The following is a 21,955-nucleotide window of genomic DNA, read 5'->3' as shown; positions in this document are numbered from 1 at the left end:
GGACATGCGTTCCTGTTGCTAGAGTGTTGCCGCCTTTTCAGAAGTAACTAGTGTCCACTCCACAGCGGCGGGGAGCTGTCACAGTTCGGTAACCGGAGACTTCTTCCCATAGCGAGAGCCCAGGAGCCACTAAGGAGATTGAGAAGCGGACTGCAGCCGCTGGGTATAGCCGGAAGTGCAAGTGAAGCGCAAGACATTGTCACTGGAACGCAGAGATGAGTTCACTAGATTTCACTTCCGGGCAAGAACTTCCGGTCCTTGTCTGTGTTGCTATTGAGAGAATAGGAGGAGCTGTCGGTGACAGCGGAGTCCATTACGGTAACTGAAGGTTCCGTTTGGGAGGGGGGTTAAATGTGCTCTCTATAAAGATTAACCCCATAATAGCGTGTAGCCCAGAGAACCGGTGACACATTTGCAGGTGCACTCTCTTATAATGTATTGTTATTACATAGCGAGCTCCAGCAGGTGGCGCTGGCTTTATTATACTGTTATTACAATGAGCTCTCCAGCAGGTGGCGCAGTCTTTATTATACTGTAATTACACAGAGCTGTCCAGCAGGTGGCGCAGTCTTTATTATACCGTTATTACAATGAGCTCTCCAGCAGGTGGCATTGTCTTTATTATACTGTTATTACTCAGAGCTCTCCAGCAGGTGGCGCAGTCTTTATTATACCGTTATTACAATGAGCTCTCCAGCAGGTGGCATTGTCTTTATTATACTGTTATTACTCAGAGCTCTCCAGCAGGTGGCGCAGTCTTTATTATACTGTTATTACATAAAGCTCTCCAGCAGGTGGCGCTGTCTTTATTATACTGTTATTACACAGGGCTCTCCAGCAGATGGCGATGTCTTTATTATACTGTTATTACACAGGACTCTCCAGCAGGTGGTGATGTCTTTATTATAATGTTATTATATAGATCTCTCCAGCAGGTGGCGCTGTATTTATTATACTGTTATTACATACATCTCTCCAGCAGGTGGCATTGTCTTTATTATACTGTTATTATATAGATCTCTCCAGCAGGTGGCGCTGTCTTTAGTATACTGTTATTACATAGAATCTCTCCAGCAGGTGGCGCAGTCTTTATTATACTGTTATTACATAGAGCTCTCCAGCAGGTGGCGCTGGCTTTATTATACTGTTATTACAATGAGCTCTCCAGAAGGTGGCGCAGTCTTTATTATACTGTTATTACACAGGGCTCTCCAGCAGGTGGCATTGTCTTTATTATACTGTTATTACTCAGAGCTCTCCAGCAGGTGGCATTGTCTTTATTATACTGTTATTACTCAGAGCTCTCCAGCAGGTGGCGCAGTCTTTATTATACTGTTATTACATAAAGCTCTCCAGCAGGTGGCGCTGTCTTTATTATACTGTTATTACACAGGGCTCTCCAGCAGATGGCGATGTCTTTATTATACTGTTATTACACAGGACTCTCCAGCAGGTGGTGATGTCTTTATTATAATGTTATTATATAGATCTCTCCAGCAGGTGGCGCTGTATTTATTATACTGTTATTACATACATCTCTCCAGCAGGTGGCATTGTCTTTATTATACTGTTATTATATAGATCTCTCCAGCAGGTGGCACTGTCTTTAGTATACTGTTATTACATAGAATCTCTCCAGCAGGTGGCGCAGTCTTTATTATACTGTTATTACATAGAGCTCTCCAGCAGGTGGCGCTGGCTTTATTATACTGTTATTACAATGAGCTCTCCAGAAGGTGGCGCAGTCTTTATTATACTGTAATTACAGAGAGCTCTCCAGCAGGTGGCGCAGTCTTTATTATACCGTTATTACAATGAGCTCTCCAGCAGGTGGCATTGTCTTTATTATACTGTTATTACACAGAGCTCTCCAGCAGGTGGCGCAGTCTTTATTATACTGTTATTACATAAAGCTCTCCAGCAGGTGGCGCTGTCTTTATTATACTGTTATTACATAAAGCTCTCCAGCAGGTGGCGCTGTCTTTATTATACTGTTATTACATAGGTCTCTCCAGCAGGTGGCGCTGTCTTTATTATACTGTTACACAGAGCTCCCCTGCAAGTGGCTCTGTCTTTATTATACTGTTATTACATAGAGCTCTCCAGCAGGTGGCGATGTCTTTATTATACTGTTATTACATAGATCTCTCCAGCAGGTGACATTGTCTTTATTATACTGTTATTACACAGAGCTCTCCAGCAGGTGGCGCTGTCTTTATTATACTGTTATTACATAAAGCTCTCCAGCAGGTGGCGCTGTCTTTATTATACTGTTATTACATAGAGCTCTCCAGCAGGTGGCGCTGTCTTTATTATACTGTTATTGCACAGGGCTCTCCAACAGGTGCCGCTCTCTTTATTATACTGTTATTACATAGGAGTCTTCAGTAGGTGGCGCTACCCTCCAGTATATTGTTATTACATAGAACCCTTCAGTAGGTGGCGCTACCCTCCAGTATATTGTTATTACATAGGACTCTTCAGTAGGTGGCGCTACCCTCCAGTATATTGTTATTACATAAAACCCTTCAGTAGGTGGCACTACCCTCAAGTATATTGTTATTACATAGAACCCTTCCGTAGGTAGCTCTACCCTCCAGTATATTGTTATTACATAGAACCCTTCAGTAGGTGGCGCTACTCTCCAGTATATTGTTATTACATAGAACACTTCAGTAGGTGGCGCTACTCTCCAGTATATTGTTATTACATAGAACACTTCAGTAGGTGGCGCTACCCTCCAGTGTATTGTTAGTACATAGAACCCTTCAGTAGGTGGCGCTACCCTCCAGTGTATTGTGATTACATAGAACCCTTCAGTAGGTGGCGCTACCCTCCGGTATATTGTGATTACATAGAACCCTTCAGTAGGTGGCGCTACTCTCCAGTTTTCTTTTATTACATAGGACCCTTCAGTAGGTGGCAGTACATTCCGGTATATTGTTCTTACAAAAATAAATAAAATAAATTACATAGAACCCTTCAGGATGTGGCACTACCCTCTAGTCAGGTTGTTAGGGATATCAAACTCAAACACAGAGAGGGCCTAAATGAAAAACTTGAACAAAGTTGTGGGTCAACCAGTATACAGAATAATGGGCCCAACATAGTCCTCCATGCAGAATAATGGGCCCCACATAGTCCTCCATGCAGAATAATGGGCCCCACATAGTCCTCCATGCAGAATAATGGGCCCCACATAGTCCTCCATGCAGAATAATGGGCCCCACATAGTCTTCCATGCAGAATAATGGGCCCCACATAGGCCTCCATGCAGAATATTAGGCCCCACGTAGGCCTCCATGCAGAATAATGGGCCCCACATAGTCCTCCATGCAGAATAATGGGCCCCACATAGGCCTCCATGCAGAATAATGGGCCCCACATAGTCCTCCATACAGTGTAATGGGCCCCACATAGTCCTCCATACAGTATAATGGGCCCCACATAGTCCTCCATACAGAATAATAGGCCCCACATAGTCCTCCACACAGTATAATGGGCCCCACAAATTCCTCTATACAGAATAATGAGCACCACATAGTCCTCCATACAGACTAATGTGCCCCACAAAGTCCTCCATACAGAATAATGGGCCCCACGTAGTCCTCCATGCAGAATAATGGGCCCCACGTAGTCCTCCATGCAGAATAATGGGCCCCACATAGTCCTCCATGCAGAGTAATGGGCCCCACATAGTCCTCCATGCGGAATAATGGGCCCCACATAGTCCTCCATGCGGAATAATGGGCCCCACATAGTCCTCCATGCGGAATAATGGGCCCCACATAGTCCTCCATGCGGAATAATGGGCCCCACATAGTCCTCCATGCGGAATAATGGGCCCCACATAGTCCTCCATGCGGAATAATGGGCCCCACATAGTCCTCCATTCAGAATAATGGGCCCCACATAGTCCTCCATGCAGAATAATGGGCCCCACATAGTCCTCCATGCAGAATAATGGGCCCCACATAGTCCTCCATGCAGAATAATGGGCCCCACATAGTCCTCCATGCAGAATAATGGGCCCCACATAGACCTCCATGCAGAATATTGGGCCCCACATAGTCCTCCATGCAGAATAATGGGCTCCACATAGTCCTCCATGCAGAATAATAGGCCCCACATAGTCCTCCACACAGTATAATGGGCCCCACAAATTCCTCTATACAGAATAATGAGCACCACATAGTCCTCCATACAGACTAATGGGCCCCACAAAGTCCTCCATACAGAATAATGGGCCCCACATAGTCCTCCATGCAGAATAATGGGCCCCACGTAGTCCTCCATGCAGAATAATGGGCCCCACGTAGTCCTCCATGCAGAATAATGGGCCCCACATAGTCCTCCATGCAGAGTAATGGGCCCCACATAGTCCTCCATGCGGAATAATGGGCCCCACATAGTCCTCCATGCGGAATAATGGGCCCCACATAGTCCTCCATGCGGAATAATGGGCCCCACATAGTCCTCCATGCAGAATAATGGGCCCCACATAGTCCTCCATGCAGAATAATGGGCCCCACATAGTCCTCCATGCAGAATAATGGGCCCCACATAGTCCTCCATGCAGAATAATGGGCCCCACATAGACCTCCATGCAGAATATTGAGCCCCACATAGTCCTCCATGCAGAATAATGGGCTCCACATAGTCCTCCATGCAGAATAATGGGCCCCACATAGGCCTCCATGCAGAATAATGGGCCCCACATAGTCCTCCATACAGTGTAATGGGCCCCACATAGTCCTCCATACAGTATAATGGGCCCCACATAGTCCTCCATACAGTATAATGGGCCCCACCTAGTCCTCCATACAGAATAATGGGCCCCACATAGTCCTCCACACAGTATAATGGGCCACACAAATTCCTCTATACAGAATAATGGGCACCACATAGTCTTCCATACAGAATAATGGGCCCCACAAAGTCCTCCATACAGAATAATGGCCCCACATAGTCCTCCATGCAGAATAATGGGCCCCACAGAGTCCTCCATGCAGAATAATGGGCCCCACATAGTCCTCCATGCAGAATAATGGGCCCCACATAGTCCTCCATGCAGAATAATGGGCCCCACATAGTCCTCCATGCAGAATAATGGGCCCCACATAGTCCTCCATGCAGAATAATGGGCCCCACATAGTCCTCCATGCAGAATAATGGGCCCCACATAGTCCTCCATGCGGAATAATGGGCCCCACATAGTCCTCCATGCAGAATAATGGGCCCCACATAGGCCTCCATGCAGAATATTGGGCCCCACATAGTCCTCCATGTAGAATAATGGGCCCCACATAGTCCTACATGCAGAATAATGGGCCCCACATAGGCCTCCATGCAGAATAATGGGCCCCACATAGTCCTCCATACAGTGTAATGGGCCCCACATAGTCCTCCATACAGTATAATGGGCCCCACATAGTCCTCCATACAGAATAATTGGCCCCACATAGTCCTCCACACAGTATAATGGGCCCCACAAAATCCTCTATACAGAATAATGGGCACCACATAGTCTTCCATACAGAATAATGGGCCCCACAAAGTCCTCCATACAGAATAATGGCCCCACATAGTCCTCCATGCAGAATAATGGGCCCCACATAGTCCTCCATGCAGAATAATGGGCCCCACATAGTCCTCCATGCAGAATAATGGGCCCCACATAGTCCTCCATGCAGAATAATGGGCCCCACATAGTCCTCCATGCAGAATAATGGGCCCCACATAGTCCTCCATGCAGAATAATGGGCCCCACATAGGCCGCCATGCAGAATATAGGGCCCCACATAGGCCGCCATGCAGAATATTGGGCCCCACATAGTCCTCCATACAGAATAATGGGCCCACTTAGTCCTCCATATAAAAGAATAGCCACACATAGGGGTGGTGGTTCTGGTGTTGCGGCTCAAATTAAACGACCCTGCCGGCCACGCGCCAGAGTTTGACATGTATAACAGAACTTTCAGTAGGTGGCGCTCTACTCCTGTATACTGATATTACATAGGACCCTTCAGGAGGTGACCTTACCCTCCGTTATATTGTCGATATATAGGACCCTTCAGTAGCTGGCGCTACCCTTTAGTATACTGTTATTTCATATAACCCTTCAGTAGGTGGCGCTACAATCCAGTATACTGTTATTACATAGAACCCTTCGGTAGGTGGCTCTACCCTTCGGTATACGGTTATTACATAGGACCCTTCAGTAGCTGGCGCTACCCTCCCATATACGGTTATTACATACAACATTCAACTTACAACTTCAGTAGGTGGCGCTACTCTCCGGTATACTGTTTTTACATAGGACCCTTCAGTAAGTGGCGCTACTCTCCAGTATACTGTTTTTACATAGGACCCTTCAGTAGGTGGCGCTACTCTCCAGTATACTGTTTTTACATAGGACCCTTCAGTAGGTGGCGCTATTCTCCAGCTCTGTTATTACATAGAACCCTCCAGTATACTGTTTTTACATAGGACCGTTCAGTAGGTGGCGCTATTCTCCAGCTCTGTTATTACATAGAACCCTTCAGTAGGTAGCGCTACCCTCCAGCATACTGTTATTACATAGGACCCTTCAGTAGGTGGCGCTACTTTCCAGTATACTGTTATTACATAGGATTCTTCAGTAGGTGGCGCTATTCTCCAGCTCTGTTATTACATAGAACCCTTCAGTAGGTGACTCTACCCTCCAGTGTACTGTTATTACATAGAACGCTTCAATAGGTGGTGCTACCCTCCAGTATACTGTTATTACTCAGAACCCTTCAGTAGGTGGCGCTACCCTCCAGTATACTGTTATTACATAGCACCCTTCGATAGGTGGCGCTACCCTCCAGTATACTGTTATTACTCAGAACCCTTCAGTAGGTAGTGTTGTCCTTCGGTATACTGTTTATACATAGGACCGTTCAGCTGGTGGCGCTGCCTATGGTAGTATGGTTTTGGTAGTGGCACCGCAGTATTGGACCAAGGTAATCTCCACTAATAGTTACATTTGTATCCCGCACGATCAGATCTTATATGCATATATTTTTGGTTGGGACTTTGGCTTGTGGCTGCTTCTAAGCATCAGGACACTAATTGCTTTACTTCCTACTGTGATATTCACCCCTTAGCCACATGCCTATGCCCCATATCTTACCCTATGATTTTTTCCTTCCTGCTGATTTAACTGTCTATAGTATTTTACCCTGCCCCTCTTGACCATTGACATGTCATCACCCTAGCCCTTGATGTAATTTTTAATTAATTAATTAAGATTATTTTTACTTTTCTGCTACCTTTCGATTCTTTGGTGCTGCATGTCGTATTGCTCTGAATCTATTGATCCAAAGCATGGTTATTAGTACATCTACTTAATCTATATAGATCTCAACTTACAACTATTAAGTGCTAAAATTAGCCTGATATCAATATTCACTTTTTTTTAAAGGGAATGTGTCACCCCCCTGGGCGATATCAGAACTCTACTATGGGCATACAGGTGATAGAAAAGTAAATCTATACTTACCTGTATGGCCCATAGCAGAGGTCTGATTGCAGAGAAATATGGTTTTATAAAGTCTGTTTTCCAGAGGCTTGGTGTCCGGGGGACGCCAAGAAAACCCCTACTATCTGCTTACTATTCCCCTAAATCGCCGCCTCTGGCATAAATTACCATATTCCCCCTTCTCCTGCACGTCACAGGGCCGTGTGAAAGGCCCTGTGACGTGCCCTGCTCTGCCTCCACTCCCGCGCATGCGCAAAGTGCCGCTCCCATGGAGTGCACTTTGTTTCCCTCTGTCCCCGTTTGGCTGCCTACTGCCAGCAGAGCGGAAGTCTCAGTGACTCACCGTCGCTTGCGCAATACAAGGCTGAGGCGCAGTACACAGCCAAACGGGGCTGGAGGGAAACAAAGCGCGCTCCATGGGAACGGCGCTTTGCGCATGCGCGAGAGGGGAGGCAGATCAGGGCACGTCACAGGGCCTTTCACAGGGCCCTGTGACATGCAGGGGAGGGGGGAATATGGTAATTTAGCACAGAGGCGGCAATATAGGGGAACAGTAAGCAGATAGGAGGGGTTTGCTTGGCGTCCCCCGGATACCAAGCCTCTGGAAAACAGACTTTATAAAACCAGATTTCTCTGCAATCAGACCTCTGCTATGGGCCATATTGGTAAGTATAGATTTACTTTTCTATGCCCTGTATGCCCATAGTAGAGGTCTGATATCACCCAGGGGGGTGACAGATTCCCTTTAAGCATGTACTGTTGCTATTAGCCCTACATGGGATTTTATAGGACCCTTCAGTAGGTGGCGCTACCCTTCTGTATACTGTTATTACGTTGAACCCTTCAGTAGGTGGCGCTACCCTTCTGTATACTGTTATTACGTTGAACTCTTCAGTAGGTGGCGCTACCCTCCAACTCTGTTATTACATAGGACTGGTATTGCTGTATAGTCATTTATGTTTTATGTATATGCTTATATACTATTGAATACTTACTCATGTGTAACTCCATTGGTATTTAATTCATATGCAGGATATAATATTCGATCTATACTTTTTACTCTTGCGGTCCCAACTGTCGCTCACCCACCAATTTTAGTCCTTGTCTATATTGCTGTAATTTTCTGTACTTATTGCTCTTATGACTTGTACCTAATAAAGTTTATTACTTTTTAGTAACTTGTACCATTTGTTATGTCCTGGCACACATCTTTTTTTGGTTTTCTCTGTTGTTCCAGTGCCTATTGGGGACATCAATATTTAATACTTTCTAGGATTATAAGCCCCGGTCCCTGTTAAAACATAGAACTGTACTGCAGGTGGCACCCAGTAAGTGCTGATATTATTTAGACATTGTCTTATTGCCCCTCTGGCAGTTTTCAGGATAAACGGCAGCATGTGTTGCAGTCACAGGACTGTGGAGTCAGAGTCTTGGAGTCGGTATAAAATAGACCAACTCCTAAAATATATAATAAATTGGGTACAGTAGTACAATGTAGGATATGCTGTGTTTTCATAAGAATTTGGGAAAGTTCTGAAATGTCCTGTAAATGTCTGTTCTCTTCCTGATATAAGGATCTCGGCTTGTAGTTGAGATGAATCTGTGCTGCACTTTATGTACACGCTCAGTAATGATGCAGTGCTGTGGAGTCAGGAGTCAGGGAAATTGAGTCGGAGTTGGTGGTTTGGCTTACCGACTTCACAGCCCTGGTTGCTCAACACTGAAATAGCAGTAACACATTGCAGCATTGAATGTAATGATTTCCTATGGTGACGTGTTGCAACATACTGCGACACAGAGTCATATATGTTTCCAAATGTATTGGATTTTCTGTCACTGGTTGCAAATCACTTGCCATAGAGTTCAATGTAAGTCGCACATGACATGCAACTTGTCTATGGCTTGGCTGTTTTATTTACAGAAAAATCAGAGATTAAAATAGTCGCAAGACAGCAAATCATAGACAAGTTGCACAGATTTTGGTTGTGCGTCTTATGCCGCCATGCAGCCCCATCCTTATCCACATGTTGGTGTATGAGACTCGAGTCTTCTGAACAAAATCTATTTTATTTTTTGCAGAATAATAGTTTAGATGCGGCAAGGTGATGTCCGCCTATGTGGATACAGAAGAAAGGGAATCCTTGGCAAGGGACCCAGTGGGCTCAGTGATGCTGGAGGAGGACATGGGCAGGATTTCTGGAAACATTCTTAGATTGACGCTGGAAATCATCTACACCATCACTGGTGAGGTGAGTACTCTTCTGATGCAGTAGAATACATTGGCATTTTATGGCTCCTTCATGTAATATTTCCTTTTCTGCAGGACTATGTTATTGTGAGGAGGAAAAGAAACGACCAAATCTCGTCAGGATTCAGCAGGGTCTTACAGAACCCATTTACAATCACTTTGCCTCTCTCGCGTCTACATGAAAAGAAGATTCTGGAACTCACCAACAAGATTATACGACTGCTGACTGGAGAGGTGTCTGGTGACATAACTACTCAGCTGGATCATCTGGAAGGACATAGACATCAGGGATATTCCCCTTGCCTCAAATTATTTGGTGAGACTGCATTATCTCCTCTGCCCTGTTTATGGTAGAGTGAGGTGTTTTTGGGTTGGGGGGGTACTGTACTTCTAGGTATTACCTTATATACTCGAGTATAAGCAGAGGTACCTAATTTTACCACAAAAAACTGGGAAAACTTATTGACTCGAGTATAAACCTAGGGTGGGAAATGCAGCAGCTACTGGTAAATTTCCCCATCCTGGTAAGTATTGCCCCCTCATCCCCCAATCCTGGTATGCATGGCCCCCTCATCCCCCAATCCTGGTGTGCATGGGCCCCTCATCCCCCAATCCTGGTGTGCATGGGCCCCTCATCCCCCAATCCTGGTGTGCATGGCCCCCTCATCCCCCAATCCTGGTATGTATGGCCTCCTCATCCCCCCAATCCTGGTATGTATATCCCCCTCATAACCCAATCCTGGTATGCATGGCCCCCTCATAACCCAATCCTGGTATGCATGGCCTCCTCATCCCCTAATCCTGGTATGTATGACCCCATCACAGCACACTTAAATAAATAAACACTTATACTCACTTTCCTTCCTCACCTCTTCTCCAGCGCTGCGTCCTGTCTGCAACAGCTTAGGTCAGAATCTGAGGCACAGAGCACGCTCTCAGACACTGATGTGAGCTGCTGCTGCCAGCACATTCACTCCTCTTCACGCCGGAACTATGTGCGTGCCGAGGAGCGAATATGCATTCACTTTAGTAGTGGGCACTGTCAGCGCTCCTCCGTGCCCGCTACTAAAGAGAAATTAATATATTAACTTCTCTTTAGTACGGGCACACGTGGTAGCTGTAGCAGCGGCTACCGCGTGTGCCCCGCTATCCACCAACGTAATCTACAGTACAGACCAGGACACAACTTCTCATTTAAAGATTTTTCTGTATTTTCATGACTATGAAAATTGTACATTCACACTGAAGGCATCAAAACTATGAATTAACACATGTGGAATTATATACTTAACAAAAAAGTGTGAAACAACTGAAAATATGTCTTATATTCTAGGTTCTTCAAAGTAGCCACCTTTTGCTTTGATGACTGCTTTGCACACTCTTGGCATTCTCTTGATGAGCTTCAAGAGGTAGTCACCGGAAATGGTCTTCCAACAATCTTGAAGGAGTTCCCAGAGATGCTTAGCACTTGTTGGCCCTTTTGCCTTCACTCTGCGGTCCAGCTCACCCCAAACCATCTCGATTGGGTTCAGGTCTGGTGACTGTGGAGGCCAGGTCATCTGGCGTAGCACCCCATCACTCTCCTTCTTGGTCAAATAGCCCTTACACAGCCTGGAGGTGTGTTTGGGGTCATTGTCCTGTTGAAAAATAAATGATGGTCCAACTAAACGCAAACCGGATGGAATAGCATGCCGCTGCAAGATGCTGTGGTAGCCATGCTGGTTCAGTATGCCTTCAATTTTGAATAAATCCCCAACAGTGTCACCAGCAAAGCACCCGCACACCATGATACCTCCTCCTGCATGCTCCACGGTGGGAACCAGGCATGTAGAGTCCATCCATTCACCTTTTCTGCATCGCACAAAGACACGGTGGTTGGAACCAAAGATCTCAAATTTGGACTCATCAGACCAAAGCACACATTTCCACTGGTCTAATGTCCATTCCTTGTGTTCTTTAGCCCAAACAAGTCTCTTCTGCTTGTTGCCTCTCCTTAGCAGTGGTTTCCTAGCAGCTATTTTACCATGAAGGCCTGCTGCACAAAGACTCCTCTGAACAGTTGTTGAAGAGATGTGTCTGCTGCTAGAACTCTGTGTGGCATTGACCTGGTCTCTAATCTGAGCTGCTGTTAACCTGCGATTTCTGAGGCTGGTGACTCGGATAAACTTATCCTCAGAAGCAGAGGTGACTCTTGGTCTTCCTTTTCCTGGGGCAGTCCTCATGTGAGCCATTTTCTTTGTAGCGCTTGATGGTTTTTACAACTGCACTTGGGGACACTTTCAAAGTTTGCCCAATTTTTCGGACTGACTGACCTTCATTTCTTAAAGTAATGATGGTCACTCGTTTTTCTTTACTTAGAATTTGTATTATGGCAAGAAAAAAGCAGCTAACAGTCTATTCAGTAGGACTATCAGCTGTGTATCCACCTGACTTCTGCACAACCCAACTGATGGTCCCAACCCCATTTATAAGGCAAGAAATCCCACTTATTAAACCTGACAGCGCACACCTGTGAAGTGAAAACTATTTCCGGTGACTACCTCTTGAAGCTCATCAAGAGAATGCCAAGAGTGTGCAAAGCAGTCATCAAAGCAAAAGGTGGCTACTTTGAAGAACCTAGAATATAAGACATATTTTCAGTTGTTTCACACTTTTTTGCTAAGTATATAATTCCACATGTGTTAATTCATAGTTTTGATTCCTTCAGTGTGAATGTACAATTTTCATAGTCATGAAAATACAGAAAAATCTTTAAATGAGAAGGTGTGTCCAAACTTTTGGTCTGTACTGTATGTGTATATACATATATATATATATATATATATATATATATATATATATATATATATATATATATATATATATACATACATATATACACTGTGTTCCAAATTATTATGCAAATAATATTTTCTCAGATTTTCCCAAATTACCTATATGAATTGCAGTCATTGTAATTTTCCAGTCAAATAACTATTAGAGTACAATTGAAAGGTTTTTGTACAAACTGCCTATGATAACAGTATATTTTTTAAAAAATAAAACACTCAAGCTGCACTCAAAATGCATGCCCCGTCTCATGCTGCACATAACACATCTGCATCTCTGGCGGCTATGGGTATAAAAGGGGACAAACTTATGGTGTGGCACCCATGCTCCCCTGACCTCAACCCCATTGAGAACCTCTGGAGCATCATCAAAAGGAGTGTCTATGATGGCGGGAGGCAGTTCACATCTAAGCAACAGCTCTGGGAGGGTATTCTGTCCTCATGCAAAACAATTAAAGCAGAAACCATCCAAAATCTGACAAATTCAATGAATGAGAGAGTTCAGAAGCTCCTTTCGAACAAGGGGTCCTATGTGCAAATGTTACATCACCTAGAATAAAGTTTTGAGTTGAAAACTGTTTGATTTCAGTTTGTAATAACCTGCTAATGCTTATAATTTCAAAAATGACCATTTTTTTGTTCTTTATTAAAATGAAAAGGTTGAAAACTCTGCTGTGCATAATAATTTGGAACATGCATTTTGAGTGCAGTTTGAGTTTTTTATTTTTTTAAAAATATACTGTTATCATAGGCAGTTTGTACAAAAACCTTTCAATTGTACTCTAATAGTTATTTGACTGCAAAATTACAATGACTGCAATTCATATAGGTAATTTGGGAAAATCTGAGAAAATATTATTTGCATAATAATTTGGAACACAGTGTATATACCCAAGTATAAGCCGAGGGGGGCTTTTTCAGCTCAAAAATGTGCTAAAATACTCAGCTTATACTTAAGTATGTATGGTACATTGTTAGTGCGGTCAGTGTTGAAAGACATGCAAGGAAAGAGATTTTGGTTTACAGCCATGGGGTTCTTTCCATGTGCTGGATACTTCAATACTACCCACGTTCACAACATAAGGACAATGGTAGACACCTCTGCATATGGGGTCATTGACTAACTCTGTGTCTTACCAGGTAACCTTTACTTAATATTAACCTTTTGTGAATTTTAATTTGGTACAGGTAAAGGGAAACACCACTGTGGGAGGAAAGAGGAAGACGAGGTCAATTACAGGAACACATTTTCACAGAAAGAGACCCAGAGAGTTGGCCCGAAGAATTTGCAGTTGGAGTCCGATGAGGACAGAAGCCCCATGAACATTTCAGTGCCAGCAGATCAGACAAAGTACATAACCACTGGTATAAAAGAAGAGTTGGTATTTGACAAGGAAGGAATTCTCACAGATGACTCTACACCTACAGACAGTTCTCACATAGACTATATAATCACTTATATTAAGGAAGAAGATGAATCATTTGATGAAGAAAATCTTACAGACACAGATGTCTATACTCCTAGAGAGTACACCTCCATCTGCAAAAGAGCAGATGAAAAGAACATGACAGTCATGTATACAGGTCGAGAAAAAAAAGCTGTGAAAGTGGCCTCAATGTCTCACAATCAATTCCTTAAAGACACACAATTCCTTAAAGACACAGAATTAACGCACAGCTTCTCAGAGTGCGAGAAATGCTTCACTTGTAACAAGCACCAAAGGATACAGATCCGGGAGAAGCCATTTGCTTGCTTAACATGTGGAAAGTTTTTTACAACTAACTCAAATCTTGTGGCCCACCAAAGAATCCATACAGGAGAGAAACCATACTCCTGTATTGAGTGTGGCAAATGTTTTACCAGCAGCTCTGACCTTGTCAAACATAAGATCATTCACACTGGAGAGAAGCCTTTCCCTTGCTCACTGTGTGGTAAATGCTTCACAAACAAGTCTAACCTTATCAAACACCAGAGAATTCACACTGGAGAACGGCCTTATTCCTGTCCAGAGTGTGGGAAGAGGTTCACAAGTACATCACACCTCGTTACACATCGTCGGACTCACACTGGCGAGAAACCCTACCCCTGTACTGACTGTGGGAAGTTCTTTAGCAATAAATCTCATTTACTAGAGCATCAGAGAATCCACACAGGAGAGAAGCCATTTACATGTCCGGAATGTGGAAAATCTTTTACACAGAAGAGCAATTTGAACAATCACTTGAGAATTCACAGCCGAGCAAAAAACGTTACATATCACTAAAGACTTCAATGTGTTTAATGCTGGGATGTCAAACTCAAACCCACAGAGGGCCAAAATGAAAAACTTGGACATAGTCGCGGGCCAACCTCTTTACAGTATAATGGGCCCCACACAGTCCTCCATACAGAATAATGGGCCCCACATAGTCCTCCATACAGAATAATGGACCCCACACAGTCCTCCGTACAGTATTATGGGCTCCACACAGTCCTCCGTACAGAATAATGGGCCCCACATAGTCCTCCATACAGAATAATGGACCCCACACAGTCCTCCGTACAGAATAATGGGCCCCACACAGTCCTCCGTACAGAATAATGGGCCCCACACAGTCCTCCGTACAGAATAATGGGCCCCACATAGTCCTCCATAGAGAATAATGGGCCCACATAGGGGTGGCAGTTCTGGTGTTGCGAGTCAGGATTTGACATGTATGGTTTAATATGTAATGATAGTTGGCGAAATCTGGAATCAGGAGTGTTTGGGATGAAATACATCTCAGATGTTGTAAAGACAAATCAAATTTTTTGCTTGATTGATGAACTGAAAAAATGGTGGTTCCATGTCTAATGTTTAAGCTGTAGTATTTAAAAAGGGAAAACAATCCTTACATCATCTCCTTGATGATGGTCCATACCAGATGATTTAGATCTAATAGTGTTCTCCAGTGGCAAAAATTTGGATCCATGAATCTTAGAAGGGAATGTCCTGGACATTTATATAATTCAGCAGGAAATCCTATCAGTGTAATCACAGTTAACATTCCTCTGTTTCTACCCTCCCGACACTTGTCATGTGACCGCTTATATGTGATTTGCCTACTTGTGATCATTTGTCGACCCCTTCCTTCAATGGTCTAAACTGAAAGAAGGTCTTTCACAACCCTTTTAAGCCCTCCATTCTTAGTCTTAATTATTTCCATATCTCAACTGTTTTTATGTTTATATTTTATTACCTTACAGGGGTAAAATAAGAAGGATTAAGAAAATATATTTATTAAACTATTGGTGACAGATAGGACTATGGCATTGATTACCCAAAGAGTTTTAGGGTATGTACACACGGTGCGTTTTTTCTGCATTTTTGCAAATCCGCGTGGGTTTGGCCCCAAAAACACATTACAAACCTTATCCCAGCATTTTCTATGGGATTTTGGAAGATCTGTGCACTTGATCAGGAAATTTTCCTGACAGTATTTCATGTGCAGAAAAAGAAGCAGCATGTCTAGTGATGAGCGAGCGTGCTCGCCACTGCTCGGTACTCACCCGAGTATCTCACTGCTCGAGATGCTCGGTGAGTACTTCCGGGATGCTCGGGTCCCCGCCCCGCATGTTTGGCACTCTTTAGACAGCCAATTAGCAATCAGGGATTGCTTGCTACTCACTGTAATGCCGTAGCCATATTGATTGTGGCATTACAGTGATTGGCTGGCCACATAGTGTCATCGGGTCTATATAAGACCTGGTGGCCCTATGCTCGTCACAGTCTATCCTGGAAACAGGCAGAGTAGGGAGAGCTGCTGCTGATTGAGAGAGGGACAGAATTTGCGGTTTATTAGTTAGGTATAGGTATTCCACAGCAATATATATATTTACCTGAACTAATAGTACTTCTAAGGACCAATCCAGCTGCATATATCACTGGTGATAGCAGGAGTTAGGCAGGCAGAGTTTGTGGACACTGTATACAGCACAATAGTGTCCATTGCACGTTCTGTCTGCTGCTGCTGTTACAGATATCCATAGCCCTAGATATCAGGGCTATTTTTTTTTCCTGTTCTTAATCCTGATTATTTGCTTAAAAACAATATAGTACTCCATTTTACTGCTCCATTTTCTTGTTAGCAGAATACAGCCGGATTTTTTTGATTTTATTCACATTGCTGTATTGTGGAAGCAGAAAAACTTTTCCATCATGAGACGTGATCCCATATTACTGCGGTAATAATCGTCACATTTTTTGGAGCGTGCCAAATATTACACTCCATTTAAAGTCTGGCACTTGGGTGTTGTTCATCCTATTCACACTTGGTCGCTGACCAATATCACATCTATAAGGCCACTTCATAAAACCGTGGTCATCATACGTGATCCCATATTACGTCGGTAATAATTGTGACATTTTTTGGAGAGGGCCAAATATTACACTCCATTTAAAATGGGCAAGGCGCATGGCAAGAGACTTGGAAGTGGATGTGATGTTTCACGCCGAGGCCGTGGGCAAGATGAAACTGTGCCTACCGAGGGAGCACAACATCTTGTCGAACTACCTTCCTTTCCCAATTGCTGGGGGGCCGCCGAACACCACTCTTGAATCCAAAGCAGCGTGAAAAGGTTGTTGGTTGGATAGCAGATAATGCTTCCAGTCAGTTTGCCACCACCACCACCCTGTCTTCCACACGGTCAAGTCTCAGTAGCAGTGATTCTGGACCACATATTCCTCACCCTGATCCTCCTTCCTCCCACCATGCCAAGTGCCCAGAGACAACTGATCCCACACTTGGACACTCCGAAGAGCTGTTCACTTTTCCATTTTTAGATTCAGACCTCTCGCCCAGCCGGCTTCAAGTGGGGCAAGAGGAAATTGCATGCAGCGATGCCCAAATATTTGAACAGTCACTTTCACACGAAGGCAACGGTGGGAAACTGTCGCAAGAGGTGGATGATGGTGATGAGTGAGCATGAATTGTTAACCCTATTGGCGAGCACGCTCGGGTGCTCTCCGAGTATTTGCAGCTTGCTCAGCATCGATGTTAGTGTCGCTGTGGCGGCATGTGTCACGGGTGTTAGACAGCTGTGACACATGCAGGGATTGCCTGTCAAACACCCGACTATTTGGGCAGAATGCCAGGGTCCAGACACAGTGTCTGCGGGTGACACCACTAACTGTTCCGCTGTTGTGTGTGCACGCCAATCCTCTGTCCATGGAGCAGGCGAAGATGCCTCCCGCCCTGCACCTGTCGTTGCACACTTGCAACCATCAGCGTCCACGTCCTTGTCCCAGCACAGCGTTCAGTTGTCTCTACCCCAATCCTTTGAACGCAAGCACAAATACGCAGCCAACGCCCACAAGCCACATTGCTAAACTGACACATTTCTCGAATGCTTGCACTTGAAATGTTGCCTTTTAGGCTCGTGGAGACAGAATCTTTCCACAACCTGTTGGTGACAACCGTCCCTTGGTACTCGGTCCCCAGCCGCCACTATTTCTCCCGGTGAGCTGTCCCCGCATTACACAAGCACGTGTCCCTGAACATTAGCTGTGCCCTCAACAGCGCAGTTACTGGGAAAGTCCACCTAACCACGGACACATGGACAAGTGCTTGTGGCCAGGGACTGTACATCTCGCTGACGGCACACTGGGTTAATATAGTGGAAGCCAGGACCCAGTCGGACCCTGGGACGGAACATGTCCCCCTGACGCCGAGGATTGCGGGCCCTGGGTCAATCAGGGTTGCCCCCACATTCTACAGCTCCTGCTCCTCCTCAGCCCCCATCTCCGAAATGACCACATCAGCTGGAAGCACTGCCTCGGCCAAGTGGCAACAGGCACTGCTGAAGCTAATATGCTTATGGGACAAACCGCTCACAGTTTCAGAGTTGTTGACAGCTGTAAAATAGCAGGCAGATCTGTGTCTGTCACCACTGAACCTAGAGCCAGGCATGGTCATGTGTGACAATGGCACGTGTGCTCAACCTAGTGGTTCAGCAGTTTCTCAAAACCTACCTGAATCTGCATGAGCTGCTTGTCAAAGTACGCCGCGTGTGTTCCCAATTTTGAAAGTCACCTACAGATTCCACCGCCCTCGCCTTGCTTCAGCAGCCTATGCAGCTTCCAGCTGATCGACCGGTATGTGATGTCACCACGTGTTGAAATTTAACGTTGCAGATGTTGGGAAGTGTCAGGGATTCCAACACTGGGACGACACCAGGGAGATCATTCGATATCTCACCTTGCCGTCAGGCTGTCAGTATTTCCTCCAGAGTCGCGAGCACGCAATCAAGACTACTTGCTGCGTAGGTATCGGTAAGCGACCAGTGAACGTATGGCATCACACCTCTGGGTTCCAAAGCCTGGAATCCGTGTTAACACCCTCCGTACGGTCACTGTCAGCTTCACGATAGCCCGATTATTATTATTCTCTGCCGTCACCGGCCGAGTTTGAAATATAATACAGGCCTGGCCGGACTCCTGCTTTTTGGTAGCGGGTATGGCTTTGGGGAATGGAACAATTACAGAACAAAAGAAACAGGACTATTAAATTTTATATTTAATCCAAAAGTGAGGCAGCGTTCAAGAAAAATATATACAAGGATGTTACAAAGGAGACATTAAAATACTTAAGCAGTTACATAAAATAAACAGGATAAAAGAAGAATAACAAACTATAAAGACCGCTGCAACGATTCAATATAGGTGGAGGGGAGATGCTCCATTTACTGTTATCGAACAGGGACCTCCACTATTATAGACATATACTCCCGGGCAAAGAACACAGCTTCAGCCTCAACAAACTATTTTATGCTGAAGGGAGAGACCCCTTCAGATTTGTATTAAAAACCTGTTTTTTTGGGATAACTCATCACGTGTTCATCCCAGAAGCCCAAAAGTGCTACCTTTTCTATTATGATTTTATCTTTAGTTAGAGACCACACATCGCATAGCTGCAGTCTACTATTCTGGTGTTTTTGCGCCACAGCTCCCTGATTTTGCTTACAGCCCTGGAAAACTACATATACATTCCTGGGCTGATTTGGTCACTAAACATTTGGGACCCGTTACTGTCGGACGTATGGAACTCACAATATTTCATATTGGAGTCGACCTGGCTATGGCTGGTGGCTGGGAATTGTTTGTGAGTGCCTTTGAACTTAACGACCATTTCCTCTTTCCTCCAAACTCTGGCCTGGGAGAAGGTGTCAATCTATCTCAGGTCTGTGTTAATTGGGGCTTTTGATCTTAGCAGAAGGAGAATAAGGGAGGTGGGTGAACATTATGTCAGGCAAATATGGACGAACATTTTCCTGACAGTAATATTTCCCTGACAGGAAGAATTTGTGAGCAGCAGAGAGCAGTTGAGTACCAGCTTCAACACGCCTGTCGTTATTCAGGTCAGCCTCCGCACATAAGAGCTGATGAGTGGGCATGAATGTCAGACATCTGTGCCGTCCTCCAAAACTTTGAGGACTCCACCAAGATGGTGAGCGGCGATGACATCATAATTAGCGTCACCATCCCGCTTCTCTGACTACTGAAATGCTCGCTGCTCACAAAGAGGAGGCATTTCAGGCGCAGCACGATGAGATGGAGCAAGGAACCATACAGGGTGATGCCACACAGCCCAGCCTCATCTCATCCCAACGTGAATTGGATGATAATGAGGAGGAGGAACAGAAACTGTTTTCCTGCGCTACAGACGGTGCTACCCACACAACTGTCATACCGTCTGCTCTGCGTGGATGACCTGAGAGGGAGAACGAGGAGGAGGAGAGCATGGAAAGTCGTCCTTTTGGTTAGGACAGTGAAGACTTGGCTGTTACCAGTCTTGCACACATGGCTGACTTTAAGTTCCGTTGCCTTTCCCATGACCCTCGCGTTGTATGCATTTTGGCCAACAGTAATTACTGGCTGGTCACACTTCTAGACCCACGGTACAAGGAGAACTTTCTATCTCTCCTTCCTGCAGTGGAGAGGTCTAGTAAAATGTTTTACCAAAAGGCTCTTGTTGAGGAATTATTAAAAAAATTCCCATCTGAAAACGCTGGTGGCAGAGGTCACAGTTCTTTGGACAACCAAGGAGTACAGGCGAGGGAGAGTCAAATACGATGCAGCAGAGGCAGGGGAACACTGTTAAAGGTGTGGGACAGTTTTCTCAGACCCTACCAGCGCCCAGTCCCTGATGCACTGGGTACTCTGACAAGGAGGGAAAAGTTTTGGAAGATGCTGAAGGAGTACCTGGCCGACTGTACCAACATCCTCTGTGATTCCTCTGTGCCTTATAACTGTTGAGTATCCAAGCTGAACACGTGGCATGACTTGGCTCTCTACGCCTTGGATGTCCTGGCCTGCCCTGCCGCTAGCGTCTTGTCAGAGCGGGTTTTTAGTGCCACTGAGGGCATTATAACTGATAGGCACATCCACCTCTCAACTGAAAATGCTGACAGGCTGACTTTTATCAAAATGAACAAGATCTGGATTGGGCCAGACTTCTCAACACCACTGGATGCTAAACCTATATGTATGGCACACCAACTCAATATATGGAAGAGTATAATATATATTTTATTAGTTAAAAGACTAAAAATATAACAGAAATAGATGGAGGGATACACAACTAAGAGGGGCTTTCTGGGAAAGATGGTACTAAAATACACTTATTATCATGAAATTACATATTGAATGCCTGAACAGTGCTTAATACATCCAATGAGATAAAATATAGATTGAACAATAAAGTGCAAAGTGCTAATATAAATCTCATTAGTGTAAACATGAATTTTCTAAGATAACTAGAACTCCATAAGTGTTAATATAATCAATAAATATATATAAATAAATAGATAAATCAGTAAACAGATGACTACAGACAGCAGGCAGTGAATAGGAGAATAAGTAGTGTTGAGCGAGCACTAAAATGCTCGGGTGCTCGAAGCTCGGGCCGAGCTCACTGTGATACTCGGGTGCTCGACCCAAGCAACGAGCCCAATGTTAGTCTATGGGAGACCCGAACATTTTTGCGGCGGCTCCCCCGGCAGTCTGTAGACAGCCTAAAAAGTGCCCAAAACGATAGTGACAGTGCTCAAATGACATGGGGACAGCATGGGGATCACCCCTGGAAGCATTTCTGACCCCCAGGTCACTGCTGTCAACAACGTGGTCAGAGGTATTAAGCCACTTTTACAGGCTCACAATAAAACGTTCAAAAACGAAAGTGAAAGTGCTTTCCTGTGAAATATGTTAACCCCTTAACGACCATGGGTCTTTCTGTTTTTGTGTTTTCCTTTTTTGCTCCCCTTCTTCCCAGAGCCAGAACTTTTTTAATTTTCGTTCAATATGGCCATGTGAGGGCTTATTTTTTGCGGGACGAGTTGTACTTTTAAACACCATCACT

The 21,955-nt window shown here is 44.7% G+C and overlaps 1 protein-coding gene across 2 annotated transcripts; it reads left to right on the top strand.

Annotated features, from left to right (window-relative positions):
• Positions 1–214: 214 nt before the first annotated feature.
• On the top strand, positions 215–21,620 carry LOC141273078 (oocyte zinc finger protein XlCOF7.1-like). 2 transcript variants are annotated; one of them, XM_073684437.1, is made up of 4 exons: positions 215–318; positions 9,584–9,753; positions 9,828–10,068; positions 13,769–21,620. In XM_073684437.1, exons 2-4 carry the CDS (start codon positions 9,610–9,612, stop codon positions 14,842–14,844), a joined length of 1,461 nt encoding a protein of 486 aa, XP_073540538.1. In that variant the 5' UTR covers positions 215–318; positions 9,584–9,609; the 3' UTR covers positions 14,845–21,620. The 2 variants fall into 2 exon arrangements, with proteins under 2 accessions (XP_073540538.1, XP_073540540.1); XM_073684439.1 differs by having other exon boundaries at positions 294–418.
• Positions 21,621–21,955: the final 335 nt, after the last annotated feature.

The sequence above is a fragment of the Phyllobates terribilis genome, unplaced genomic scaffold (genome assembly GCF_046119375.1).
Source record: "Phyllobates terribilis strain yellow unplaced genomic scaffold, ASM4611937v1 Scaffold_5__5_contigs__length_657084704, whole genome shotgun sequence".
Classification (NCBI taxonomy): Eukaryota; Metazoa; Chordata; class Amphibia; order Anura; family Dendrobatidae; genus Phyllobates; species Phyllobates terribilis.
The sequence above is the reverse complement of the archived record's forward strand: the minus strand, read 5'-3'. Positions and strand labels throughout refer to the sequence as shown.